The sequence below is a fragment of the Leuresthes tenuis genome, unplaced genomic scaffold (genome assembly GCF_036924035.1).
Source record: "Leuresthes tenuis unplaced genomic scaffold, fLeuTen1.0.hap1 SCAF_10, whole genome shotgun sequence".
Classification (NCBI taxonomy): Eukaryota; Metazoa; Chordata; class Actinopteri; order Atheriniformes; family Atherinopsidae; genus Leuresthes; species Leuresthes tenuis.
In genome coordinates this window covers 36,301,615-36,315,909 of record NW_027325364.1, presented here as the reverse complement: position 1 = coordinate 36,315,909, position 14,295 = coordinate 36,301,615, and the positions used below count along the sequence as shown (strand labels likewise).

The following is a 14,295-nucleotide window of genomic DNA, read 5'->3' as shown; positions in this document are numbered from 1 at the left end:
GAACACAATTCATTTTAGAAACCAACACTTTAGAAATCAATGAAAACAACTTGTTTTATTTTCCAGTAGAAACAGATGGTCTGTGGATAGTAGCTGTTTCATATGTAATGTACTGTACATTACAATAAAACAGCCCATCGGTTAGGGTCTGAATAAATACCAGAACTTAAAAGGAAGCATTTTGGAAAAGCAGAGTCTCACCCTGATCTTGTAGCGCCCTCCTCTTCCATCATCGTCCTGTTGCTGTAGCACCTGTCCAGGCTCTGGAGGAGACCCCAGTGGGGTCTCAGCCTTCCTCTTCAGGCCCTGAGGGGGCTGCCCCACCCCACACACACCCAGTGACACAGGATCTGGTTCTTCATCCATCTAACAGACAAAGACACCTTATTAAGCAGGATTATGCCTGCTTAATGATGAACAATCATGCACCATTAATAAACATTTCACTGGTCATTGTGGAACACACTGTTACAAATGTAGTCCCTCTGAGCGCCCAACAAAACAGTTCCCTGAATAAACCGTCCAAAAAGACCTGGTAGAGAGGGGAGGATGAATTCAGCGGTCTCATATCTGAGAAAACAAGGTGCCCCCCAGTCAGCTGATTGAGCAGCAAATCCTCCTGCATCAGCTCTCTACCAGCGGTGGGCTGGAGACAGGCTGGAGCTGGGCTGGCTTTCGTCCTCTTTTGGTCTCAGTGTTTTGCGTTTACAACAATACCAAATTGAGAACCTTTAATTTTAAACATAATTATTCAAAATAATTGTCTATTACTGAGAAACTATTAGCAGTAGGGTCATTTCAGAGTGCGCTGGTCAGCCGTAGAACAGAACAGCACAATGGTGTTATTTTCTCATCCTTCTGGGAGATACAGTGAGGATGAGATGTCAATTGCTCTTTACTGGCAAATTAATTGTACTTCTATAGTGCTTTCTTAGTGTATTTAACCACATTCACCTATTCACACACACTCATACAGCACTTCTAAGACACTGCTTTCTCTATCATACACATTCACACACCGATGGATGCATCGAAGGCAACATCGCTTTCTGAGTCTAGCCAGAGGACAATTTGACACGCGGTCTGGGGAAACCAGGAGTCAAAACCAACTGGCAGATGACTGCTCTTTCTCCTGAGCTATAGCCACCTACTGTTGGCAGCATTAACCTGTAGTATCCATAATCACATAGATCCAACCTTTTATGGAGCACTTCCTTTGCACGTATCATCTGTACAAATCACAGAAAATCAAACTAAAGGAAACAAATACCACCAACAATCCTGCTACTTACCTCATCACTGCCATAATAACCAATGAAACCTGGAGCATTAAACCAACATTGTGACTTATTAGAATAAATTATTCTGTTCCTGGAGATGCAAGTGTCCTCCGAGGCAGAGCACTACAGTACAGGATATCAATACTATTTTTTCCCTACTTAGCAAAAAGGTTCTCCAGGTTAGTGTTCCTTCAGAGATCGGACATCTACTCCGGATTCTCACCAAAATCAGTTAATGACTGGATAGTATTTGTTATGATCTGTATAAAATGGAAAGAATAACCATATTTTTAGTTTTATTTTCAAGGCACACACCAGCATTCTAGTTCTATGATATGACACCATACAGTGCACCTTTTACTGATGTGTTAGGGACCTGAGAGGGGATGATCTGTGATTTCTGACTGTTAAATGACCACTTACAGTTGTGTAGCTCATCCCCACACCATGGATGCCTATACTGGCAGGTGAGTCCATGACAGCGCCAACTCCCAGCTCAGGCTTGATGGTGGGGTTAAGGACAGCTTTCTTCTCCTTCAGGTTGAGTACCAGACCCAGCTCTGGTAGGGGCAGGCATGAGGGACGAGTCAGACCGAACAATGTGTAGTAAAGGTTCACAGCATCGCAGCGCAGCCGCCAGTCATGGGAGGTACCTGGGAAAAGGATAGGTGAAGAGGTAGAGAGGTGTCACCCTGCTGTGATTTAACGGGTAGTGAGGCTCATTCTGTCACTTGTGCAATGACAACAGTGAAAAAGCCCTGTCCATAAACAGAACATGGTGAAAGCCCCTCACCTGCAAAACAAACAGCTAGTAATGTGAGCTGGATGAGACAAAGACATGGGCTGACCAATCTGACAGTTTCTGTCTCAAAGAGGAATCCAGAAAGTCACGATGACCCTGCTCTGTGAGTGGTTGGGAGTTGGTGTGTAAGTAACAACATAAGAAAATCTCTCTCAAGTTCTTTACTTATCATTTTTTGCAAATGCAACACTGAACATCTTGGAATAAAGACCGTCAAAAACAGTGTTCCAGCTCTGTGTCAGCAGGCAATTAAGCCATTCGCAGAAGCTAACAGCAATTTAGCTGCCAGACATGGCAACGATACAAAGAGACTTTTATAAAGTAACCGCCAGCAATTAGTCTTCAATTCTGTGCTCTAAAACAACATATTCAACTGGAAAATCTTGGACAATACAACCACAAATAAACAGAAGACTATCAACTGTCAGTCACACAACTACATGCATCATTATATGAGTCATCTGAGTAATTGCAGTTGGAATGAATGAAACATCAAATCTCGCTGAAGCTGACACTCCAAAGACCAGGCGCCGAACAATGGGGGGCAGACTGTGGCTTTAGAAAGACGGTTGAAATAAATGGATACCAGCTACGGAAAGTGTTTTGGGTCGTTTTTGTAAAGCATTGACCTTCAGCTGGTTAAATATCGCAGTGTGAGAGTGTGTGTGTTAAACACTTGGGGGGGCTAGAGGATGCAGAAGAGAGGACTACAACAACTAGATCATCTTAATAACAGTATTTAAGGCTACCACACTGGTCCCTGTGTATTTAGAATGGCAGCACTGTCCAGCAGCTCACCACACAAACCTGGCCAACACACAGGAGTTCAGTGGAAATAATAACCACCAGTATATGTCTGTCCATCCTCCTTGCTTGTAAATCACAAAAATAAATAACATGTTGTAACAAGAGCCCGGTGGCCATCAGGAATCTGAAGCTGTGAACATATACTTGTATTTGGCTTTTGAGGTGCTGGATATTTGGACTGGCAGACTACAATTTTATGACCTGGTTAGCTAGCTGAAAGGCACACTGGACCCCCTGGAAGAAAAAGAAATAATGAAACCTGAGGACACAATCGAAGCAGGATTAAGCAGGAAGCGCTTCACCACAAAGTAAGCCTTTTTCAGTTTATGAATGACAGAAACGGTCATATAATAATGACAGAAAGACAGGAAACGTATCTAACCTAAATCACCCATTCAGCCAGTCTCTTTAATTAGAACATAATGGTTCCTCATACCGGAGTTATTTGGATCTTACTGTATCTGACAAGGAAATGAACTATCTCAGATCTACATGACCAAAAACATGAGGGCAAGTAAAGTAGGCACACCAAATGGCCTTGTTGGCCGAACATAACACCAAATGCGATCGTGTACTCCAAAGGAACCTTGCATTCTTTTAATGGAACCACTGAATGACAACAAAAGGTATTCAACAAAGCTTGAAGAATTTCTTCTACATCCTTAGGTGTCAATTAAGTCATTTTCATTTGGGTGGTAGCAGTGAAATACTCACACAATAGTAAGGAAAATGCATCAGTGTCATCAGAGTAAAGCAAAAAAAAAAAAGATGCCCATTAAAGAACTTATCTTTGCTCTGGAAAAGGCCACAAAACATTAGAAAACCAATGATCCCTTCTTTCAACAATGTTGAAGATCTTATGAGTGAGGACTTGCTGCTTTTCTCTCCATTACTTTATTTAAAGAAATATTTTGTCAGAACAACGGTCAAAAATGTGTTTGAAAAGCTCCATATTCAGTCCCGGAAACCTTTGATGGTAACTTTTCAATGCAAAATACTCATTTCTGACATGATTTTAGAAACTCACTATACCAATTCCACCTACAGCTTTTCACATTAGTTGTACCTGTAGAACAGAGCTAAACAGACATCCACAAGAAGAACATTTAGAGACCTCCTCTTCAGGTATTACTTTAACCTCTGGGAATATTTGGGGTATTATATCACATCTGGGAAGACGTCGGTCAGTTGCTGATTTTGTTGAGTCTGTTCAGACCAGAAATGGCTGGTGGGTCATGCAAATTTTAATCTTTGCAGGTCAGATAAGATCAGGCCTTAGATGTCACTCCACTAAGTTTGGTTCATGCTTTCTCCATGGCCATTTTTTAACAGACTGTAAATACATAAGTCAGCTCATGCTAAAGAAGCGTCGAAAGAGCTGCATTCTGTTTACTTTATTTATCCATGACATGTTTACAACCTACAGTCCACATTTAGTAACCTGAATAAGTTGGACAGAGTTAAGGAAGATGTTTTAAGGTCCCATATTTCACTATAAAGTCCGATGAACAACCTTTCTGAGGGTATCACAGTTTGCAGGGCAGCATTAAAAATGCCAAACTAGATGTTCCCGACTACAGCGCTCCTGTTGTTACCGTCTGTTCAAGATGAAATGGTTACTTTAAAACCAACACAAAAACAATTTCCACATAATAAAGTAACTGTTTGAGGTAGGGAAGCTGTAGGGGATGTTCTGTTGGCTCACAGAACCACACAAAAGGCACAATGAAAGGGAATGAGTGTTCAGACCAGAGGCCCACACTATCTTTTTTTTTAATAAAAAAAAAAAGAAAGTAGACCACAGTCCCATTTTGTATCTTGACTGTAGAAATATCACAAAGTACTACTTTGAGGATAAAAAAAATCATTAACTCTTCATATTGTTCTTTTTCATTTTTCCATAGATGTCACAATCCAATCCCTTGTCTCAAAGTAAAAGACAGTTTGATTTTTCTAAATTGTTCATTTATTACCAAAACATTTATCAATAATACTGATTAGATGGAATACATATGAATGCATTGAGCTGAATATCTACTGAATAAGTGATTGACACAATGGTGTCACAACCAATGAACTACACAAGTGTTGTTTCTGAAAGTCATGTTCTCTGTAGGCACTTCTCACTATGGGCCTACAATATAGTCGGATGTACTACATTTTACTGATTAGCTGATTTCTTGATCGGGTCACCAGTCCATCACAGAGCCACAGACACAAATCTATCTATCTATCTATCATCTACCAAGGGTCAATTTAGAGACACCAATTAACCTGACATGCATGTTTTCAGAAGGTGGCCCGAAGTTGGAGTACCCAGAGAGAACTCAACTAAACTCAACTTGATTGATACAGCACTTTTTAAGTCAGAGGACAGCTACACCCAAGAAAAAGAGTAAAGATAGACATAATAAAGTAAATGACGGATGACTTGATTCAGCGTCTGGTTGTCTTGTCTTTGTTAGCACACTTACAGCATAGTGTTTAACAATGTGTCAATGTGGGTGAGCCAGGTCACTCAAATCCTTAAGCTGGCGTCCGATGTACATAGGCTAATATTTCTCAACACAGTCACTTACTAAAACCACATTTCACCAATAAAGTCGCTCTAACGGAGGCATTTCTTTGCAACTATGTACAACTTGTCAGATCTCTGGCAACACATCTTTGATGATTTAAATATAAACACAAATATAGAAAAAAAACAAATGTTAATGCCTAATAAAACCTGCCATTTAGTTGGACTACAAGCATGTCTCAAATATTTAAAGACCTGGATGACTCTAAATTCAGACAAAACTGAAGTTGTTCTCTTTGGACCTGAGCGCTTCAGGAAGAAACTGTCTTGCTATATGGTTGTTACTTTAAACGGCATTTCAACTTCAACTTTATTAATATAGAAACTTTTAAACACAAGTGCAAGGTAAAAAGAAAACTCAAGTCAAAAATGACTCCACGGTTCGTCACAGTAGAACTACAAGCTAAGGCAACACCATCAAGAGCAACTATATTGCTGGACAGAGTCTCTCTAAGGTTTTCAGGACCAAAAACAATTACCTCTGTATTGCCTGAATTCAAAAGCAGAAAATTGTTGCTCAACCAGGTTTTCATGTCTGAAAGACAAGCCTGCAGTTTCAATAACTGGTTGCTATCACCAGGTTTCATTGATAGATACAGCTGGGTGTCATCAGCAAGCACTGAAACTGGTGGGCGCTTCCTCCTGAGCTACAGCCGCCCACACTAAAGAAGGCATAGTCAGCTGCTCGCATTAAAAGAAATGGATGCTTGTGTCATAACTAGCCACAGACTCCTCATCCAGCCTGAAATATTATTTCCCATTTTATTTGCTTTTGCTCCAAATTTCAGACACAGCTGACTGGGAACAACCAACATCTTCTGAGTGGAATTATCTTATTGAAGGAGTTTTATAACTCTTCCAATGTATCCACTGACAGCTTTCTAGATGGAGCCATGTTTCCTGTATTTCATATGTACATTTAGAAAGTGTTTTAAAATGTAAATTACAAGGTCATTCCATAGTTCTTTTATTCTCAAGTTGTTCTAATTTTAAATAAAAAAAAGATTAATTACAACAAGAGAACAAGGTAAGAGTAAGCTCTAATAACCCGAGTCCTTTTTTTTTTTTTTTCAAAACTTCAGTTACTTTTTTTTTAATGATAACCTGGTCACTTCCAAGGTTTAATTCCACGAGGGATTTGGATTTGAAATATTGTCTCGTATTAACAGTGCAGGTAGTGTATGTGTGTGTCACCTGAGTTCATAAGCTTCCACAGCTGATCAACCAGAGCTTCATTACACAGAGCTGAGTCGGCTGTCTTAGTGAACGGTGGGTTCTTACAGAGCATACCCAGGATCATATGTCTGGTTGGAACACAAAAAGAAAAGACATGTCTGTCTATCAACAATAATCACACACTAATGGAAAACATATGAAGGTCTGTAACTGTTTGATAAATACATGCATTTATAAACATTCATATTCCATTTTTTGTACTTCTGTGTTGTAAATATATTTCCCTTTAATGTGTATCACACCCCGGCTCTCTGCCCCTATATTTCCAGCTTCTCTTCTCCATCCAGGCACACACAGCATGCCTCAGATGAATAAGTTTCACTCATAAGCAATGTAGCTTAAAAGCTACTGAGGCCTGCAATGATAATAAATAATAGCTATTGTCAACTAGCCCACTTTTATACCAATCTCATAAGATAGAAACAGAAGGTTAGGGCCAAGAGGGGAAACTGAGATTGGACCTTGGTGACTTCAGAAAATAATCAAGATGTTTGGTAATGTAGGGTAATGTTTGGCTTTTGAATGGAAAGAAGATGAAAAGGCTTTAAAATACTTTTTAAAAATGAGATTTTACTAAATACACCCCTACCCGTTCTGATATGAATTATTATGATAAAGAAAAAAAACACATGTGAGACCTCTGGCGCTGCCATGTCTCTAATGAGAGGAGCAGTTTGGATATCAGAGTGACAAAATAAGAAACAGTTAAAACGCTCCTTCAGTCATACGGTACAAAGACTGCCAGGCCACAAATGATCCTTTTTCTAATATTCTGGTCTCATCGCTGTTTCATGTAAGTTGAAGTGCCTTGAGATGACATTTGTTGTGATTTGGTGCTTATAAATAAAACTGAATTGAATTTAGTTTAATTGGGGAGGTAAGACCAGGGAAAAACATATTTCAAAGCAATGTGTTTTATATGAATTTGTGAGGGTGATATAAATGAATGCACACTTTGTGAGCAAACTAGAAATATGTCTGGTGTTAGCTGACCTGACATGGGGAACAGGGTCATTCTGAGCCATGTTGAGCAGCCATTGCAGCTCTGCTGAGTTCCTTTCAACTGAAGAAAACAAAAAAAGATATTAAACAAAAAGAGAGGAAAAAAACTCTGCAACCCTAATGACAGGCAAGGACATTATGGAACATTATGTTCATGCAAAAAATGTGCCTAAATAAAACAAGTATAACCAAACAGTGCTTCCTCAATCGATTTGTGGAGTAGTTCTACACTTCTTGGTATCCTAACCCGGACTGTGCCCCACATTAGAGATCAGAGCATTTAACAGAAGAAAAAAAAAAAAACTCAAGCATGCCAGTACATTGGGGTTTACCCCAGTGAAGGAGAGGGTAGCCTCCCTCCGCTTCGGGTGGGGGGACGGGTCCTGACTGTTGTTTGTGCCTATGCGCCAAACAGCAGTTCAGAGTACCCACCCTTTTTAGAGTCCCTGGGGGAGGCACTGGAGAATGCTCCTACCGGAGACTCCCTCGTTCTGCTGGGGGACTTCAATGCTCACGTGGGCAATGACAGTGAAACCTGGAGGGGTGTGATTGGGAGGAACGGCCCCCCCGATCTGAATCAGAGTGGTGTTATGTTGTTGGACTTCTGTGCCAGTCATGGACTGTCCATAACGAACACCATGTTCAGGCATAAGGGTGTCCATATGTGCACTTGGCCCCAGGACACCCTTGGCCGCAGTTCGATGATTGACTTTGTGGTTGCATCATCGGACTTGCGGCCGTATGTCCTGGACACTCGGGTGAAGAGAGGTGCGGAGTAGTCAACTGATTACCACCTGGTGGTGAGTTGGCTCCGCTGGTGGGGGAGGATGCCGATCAGACCTGGCAGGCCCAAACGTATGGTGAGGGTCTGCTGGGAGCGTTTGACAGAATCCCCCGTCAGAAGGAGCTTTAACTCCCACCTCCGGCAGAGCTTCAACCATATCCCAGGGGGAGGTGGGGGACATTGAGTCCGAATGGGCCATGTTCCGTGACTCCATTGCCGAGGCAGCTGATCGGCGTTGTGGCCGTAAGGTGGTCGGTGCCTGTCGTGGCGGCAACCCTCGAACCTGCTGGTGGACACCAGTGGTGAGGGAAGCCGTCAAGCTGAAGAAGGAGTCCTATCGGGCCTTTTTGGCCAGTGGGACCCTGGAAGCAGCTGATAGGTACCGGCAGGCCAGACGGGCTGCGGCTTCGGCGGTTGCTGAGGCAAAAACTCGGGCCTGGGAGGAGTTCGGTGAGACCATGGAGAACGATTTCCGGACGGCCTCGAAGAGATTCTGGTCCACCATCCGGCGTCTCAAGGGGGGGAAGCGGCTCACCGTCAACACTGTTTACAGTGGGGACGGGGCTTTGCTGACCTCAACTAGGGATGTTGTGAGTCGGTAGGGGGAATACTTCCAGGACCTCCTCAATCCTACCGACACGCACTCGGAGGAGGCAGAGTCGGAGAGCTCAGAGACGGGGCCTCCCATTTCTGGGGCTGAGGGTGCCGAGGTGGTCAAAATGCTCCTCTGCGGCAAGGCCCCGGGGGTGGATGAGGTCTGTCCTGAGTTTCTCAGGGATCTGGATGTTGTAGGGCTGTCTTGGCTGACACGCCTCTGCAGCATCGCGTGGACATCGGGGAAAGTGCCTCTGGACTGGCAGATTGGGGTGGTGGTCCCCCTCTTTAAAAAGGGGGACCGGAGGGTGTGTTCCAACTATAGGGGTATCACACTCCTCAGCCTCCCTGGTAAGATCTATTCGGGGGTACTGGAAAGGAGGATCCGTCGGATAATCGAGCCTCAGATCCAGGAGATGCAGTGTGGCTTTCGTCCTGGCCGTGGAACAGTGGACCAGCTCTATACCCTCGGCAGGATCCTGGAGGGTTTATGGGAGTTCGCCCAACCAGTCTACATGTGTTTTGTGGACTTGGAGAAAGCGTTCGACCGTGTCCCTCGTGGAGTCCTGTGGGGGGTGCTCTGGGAATATGGAGTGCCGGGCCCCTTGATAGGGGCCGTTCGGTCTCTGTATGACCGGTGTCAGAGTTTGGTCCGCATTGCTGGCAGTAAGTTGGATACGTTTCCGGTGAGGGTTGGACTCCGTCAGGGCTGCCCTTTGTCACCGATTCTGCTCCTAACTTTTATGGACAGAATTTCTAGGCGTGGCCAGGGCGTTGAGGGTGTCCGATTTGGCGACCTCAGAATCGGGTCTCTGCTTTCTGCGGATGATGTAGTTCTGTTAGCATCGTTGGGCCGTGACCTTCAGCTCTCACTGGAGCGATTCACAGCTGAGTGTCAGCACCTCCAAATTATGGAACTATGGTTCTCAGCCGGAAAAGGGTGGAATGCTCTCTCCAGGTCGGGAATGAGATCCTTTCCCAAGTGGACGAGTTCAAGTATCTCGGGGTCTTGTTCACAGTGAGGGACGAATGGAGCGGGAGATTGACGGGCGGATCGGTGCAGCGTCTGCATGTTGCTCTGCACCGACCCGTCGTTGTGAAGAAGGAGCTGAGCCAGAAGGCGAAGCTCTCTATTTACTGGTCAATCTACGTTCCCATCCTCACCTATGGTAACGAGCTGTGGGAAGAGACCGAAAGAACGAGATCGAAGATACAAGCGGCTGAAATGGGCTTCCTCCGCAGGGTGTCTGGGCTCTACCTTAGAGATAAGGTGAGAAGCTCAGTCATCCAGGAGGGGCTCGGAGTAGAACCGCTGCTCCTCCGCATTGAGAGGAGTCAGATGAGGTGGTATCTGGTTAGGATGCCCCCTGGGCGCCTCCCTGGGGAGGTGTTCCGGGCACGTCCCACTGGGAGGAGACCCCGGGGAAGACCCAGGACACGTTGGAGAGACTATGTCTCTCGGCTGGCCTGGGAACACCTCGGGGTCCCCCCGGAAGAGCTGGAGGAAGTGGCCGGGGACAGAGACGTCTGGGTTTCTCTGTTAAAGCTGCTGCCCCCGCGACCCGACCCCCGGATAAGCGGCAGATGATGGATGGATGGATGGATTGTATCAGATGCGAGAGCCACAGTAGTATCTATCCATTTTTAAACCTTAGTTCAATGCTATAAAATCACGTCATACCTCTAGTGTAGTCGATCAGAGCTTCCAGCGCAGCAACACGAACATCTACAAAGTGTCCATACTCAGCGTAGGACTTAAAGAGTGACGGGTCACTGGGAATATGACCATTCCTTTGTAGCTGACGAATAGCTCTCAGACAGCTGCAGAGAGATGACACGTTACTCCAGCTGTGAGATCAATTTAGAAAGATCACAAACAAACTTTGCAAGCCTAAATAACAACTATTTTTTTCTTTTTAGATTAAAAATTTAGATTAAACACTCCTTGCAAGGCGCTTGATCCTTTTCAAATGGAAGCAACACCCCTGACACTGTGTTTGGCCACAGAACTCCTTACAATAAAAAAATCTGTACCTATTCTGTACATAAAGACTGAAGTCAAAGATATGTTTTAGATTTCTTTGTAGGATGAAAAATCTTGAAAATCAATAAACAAAAGCATTTCCTTATTATACTGACGAATTACTGTGATAGAACCCATCAAATGTACACTGGAAGCTATGTTCCTGAGAGAATGAATGGCCCCAGAGGTAGAAGATAAAATCACTATAAAAAAATGTGTGCACAAGATTTAAAGCTTGTAACTCTTTTACTTTAAGATATAAAATTTTTTTTAAAAATCATGTTGCCCAGGAAAGCTGAGAAAAAGAGTTGCCAGCAGACATGAATGTGAGTAGAACATTGCTAACATACACTCTCCACTCTGTACCTAACAGTGATGGTGTTCCTGAAGCTTGGCAGCAGTTTCTCCATGTTTAGGAATCGCGTGATCTCCTCCAAGATGAGACGGACGTCAGCATTTAAATTATCTACTGTCCGTACCTCATTGTTGATGCTGATGGCTGGAGTCAGAGAGTTGGTCAGTGCTTCGATTAGATCTGCACGATAGTAGTTATCTGAAAACTAAAGACAGACCAAGCCAAAAGGAAGAAGAAAGAAAAAGAAGGAGAAATTCAATCCTGTTTGCCCAACAGACTGCTTCCTCACATGAGCTCATGCACTGCTTTGATTAAACTGCACCACCATACTAGATTATCAGCACCTATATGCCCTGCTGTGGTAAAAAAAATAAATAAAATGGGATCACTTGCCTGACTGAATCAAGCCTGACTTGATAAAACTGAGCATTTCTCAATTGTTTTGTTCAACTCATCAAAAATTAAGGTTAGTTAATAAGGTTGTAAAGACTAAACTTTAATAGCCTCATACAACACAAAGAAAAGAAAAGCAGAAACGTGTATTCATATGACGGGAAGTTTGTATGATCAGTTCAAGTTTGAATAATCTGTATTCACAAAGGAATAAATAAATTAAAAAAAAAAACTACATTCAATTTCTTATTCATCATAATTTCTATTTCTACAGAAATAAATCCCACTATCTATCTAGCTAGCCAAGCCTTACCCACGACCTTTTACAAATGTATTTCTTTAACGTTAAGCAACTATTTTCTCTCTGGTTACAAACAGAACAGTGCAACAAATTCACTGTTTAAATCTGAAAAATAACATTTAGAAAATTGAAATATATCCAATAAGAGTTTTTAAGTATTCGTGCTTGAGACACCACTATAGAAACCATTTTTACCATTCATTTGTTAGGGATGAAAAAAAATTTCAGTCTGCAAAGCCTGAGCTATTACACAAAGCACTAATATAAACAAAAAGAATTTAAAAAAATGTGGCATGCTAAATCTGTCCTACTTGCATCATCAACACCCCAGACTATACCATGAAGTAGTTATGATAACTGGGAAAATTTGAGATATGCGACTGTCTTTACTTTGTTTTTTCGGTTGTCATTATACTTGATGAGGTCAAGTATAAAGTTGAGGACATCTTTGGGACAGAGGTTCTGCACATCTCTGAGTAACGCCATGGCAACCGGCATTGTCTGAAACGCATACACAAAAAAGACATCATGAAATATCCATCCATTTTCTATACCGTCAGTCCGTTAATCGGGTAGTGGGTGGGCTGGAGCCTATCCCAGCAGTCATCGGGCGAAATACATCATGAAATATCCTTTCAAAAAAAGATAGAGAAACTTAATTTGACAATGTGCTTGTGTGAAGTATGTGGCATGGTAATCTTGGTCCATTGATAACGTTGGGTTATTTAACGTAATCCCTGGTTCTTTGATAACAGAGTGAGGTGTTTCACTATGGGAATCGCTTCTGTCGAGACCATTACGGAAGCTCCAATGACACAACGTCTGTCTCTGACAGACAGGTCGACGTGTGGGGAAGGACCGCCCCCCCCCCCCCCCCCCCCCCTTCTCGCTTTCTTCCTCAGAGATGTTACGAGAGCTCGCTCAGTGCAGCCCCCCCCCAGAATTTCACTTAAGTGATAAAGAAAGTATAATTGAACTGAACTGAATTACAATAATGACAAATAAACTCCATAATGGGTAAAATATGAAATAGAACTACAGTGCTGCTTTATGACAATTTCGATTTGTAAGTCGACAGTAAGCTAAACTCAGCTAAACATATCAGCCTCATATCTGGTAGTAATCAAAAGCTTGGAGAGGTCTACCAATAGAAAATAAATGAGTTGGTGTGTTCAAACTACCGTATGTGATTTCTGTGAAAAACTTTACCAGCAGAGACAGAACCGTGACCTTCAGTAATAGTTTTACAGTCACAGAGATGTTTGTATGATGCGCAGTGATGTGTAATAATAACAGTAACAATCATTTTCATACATGAGGCCTCTTCCAGAATATGCAATATAAAAGCACATAGATAGAAATTTTGCACAATTTAAAATGACAAACAGTAGAGCAGCAATAGTACGGTAGATGGACAAAATGCCCAGAAAGTTACAAATTTGTTAAGAGGTTATTCCAAAAGACTAGTGCATAAAATTATTAAAATTATTTTAATAATGCTAAAGCTTCCTCAAGCTTTAGGTTGAAGGAGAACACAAAAATGCAGCCATTGTCAGTCCAGAACTGGTAAAGTAGAAAAGGTAAGCCAACAGTGAAAGGTAGGCAGAACTGTGCTACTGTGGTCTCTAAATCCACTCTGGATTTGAAATGTCAAGACATGATGCAAGAATTTCTGAAAAAGAAGCAAAGAAGGGTTTTGGTCATTTGCTTGATGTACCTTCTGTAGGAAGTAGCTCTGGAAGTTGATGAAGTTGTTGGTCTTGATGATGTTGGGGCAGCTCTTACAGCAGAACATTCTGGTGAAAAGCGACTTCATGGCTGGTGGACCCTGCCATGTGCTCACCATGGCATTAGCTATCTGCAAAGTCAACATGAGAACCATTGAACTCAAGTTTTTTTATTTTCATTGAGCAGCCGTCAGATGTGCTCCATCTGCAGCCATCACAGTAAAATAACGAGTGGAAAAATAAAACATTTGAGATTATAGTAAAGAAGATCACAAATTAAAGACAGAACAAGACTAATTTATAAGTTGTAGCTACTATTAGAGAACCACCAAAAGACAAGTGAAGAATGCTGTGGCCTTTCATTCTATGTTTATTTATTTATTTATTATTTATTTTAGGTGAGAAGTGGCCGA

General features: G+C 42.5%; 1 protein-coding gene across 2 annotated transcripts in view; it reads right to left on the bottom strand.

The window, feature by feature from the left end:
• The window catches only part of taf2 (TAF2 RNA polymerase II, TATA box binding protein (TBP)-associated factor), a 51,223-nt gene that overhangs the window by 4,536 nt on the left and 32,392 nt on the right, over positions 1-14,295 (bottom strand). For both annotated transcript variants that reach the window (XM_072395023.1, XM_072395024.1), the window contains exons 19-26: positions 13,873-14,013; positions 12,546-12,656; positions 11,473-11,666; positions 10,765-10,904; positions 7,697-7,766; positions 6,662-6,771; positions 1,704-1,933; positions 202-366 (exon numbers count right to left, since the gene is read on the bottom strand). In XM_072395023.1, the coding sequence (XP_072251124.1) occupies positions 202-366; positions 1,704-1,933; positions 6,662-6,771; positions 7,697-7,766; positions 10,765-10,904; positions 11,473-11,666; positions 12,546-12,656; positions 13,873-14,013 (1,161 nt within the window). The remainder of the gene's footprint in view (positions 1-201; positions 367-1,703; positions 1,934-6,661; positions 6,772-7,696; positions 7,767-10,764; positions 10,905-11,472; positions 11,667-12,545; positions 12,657-13,872; positions 14,014-14,295) is intronic.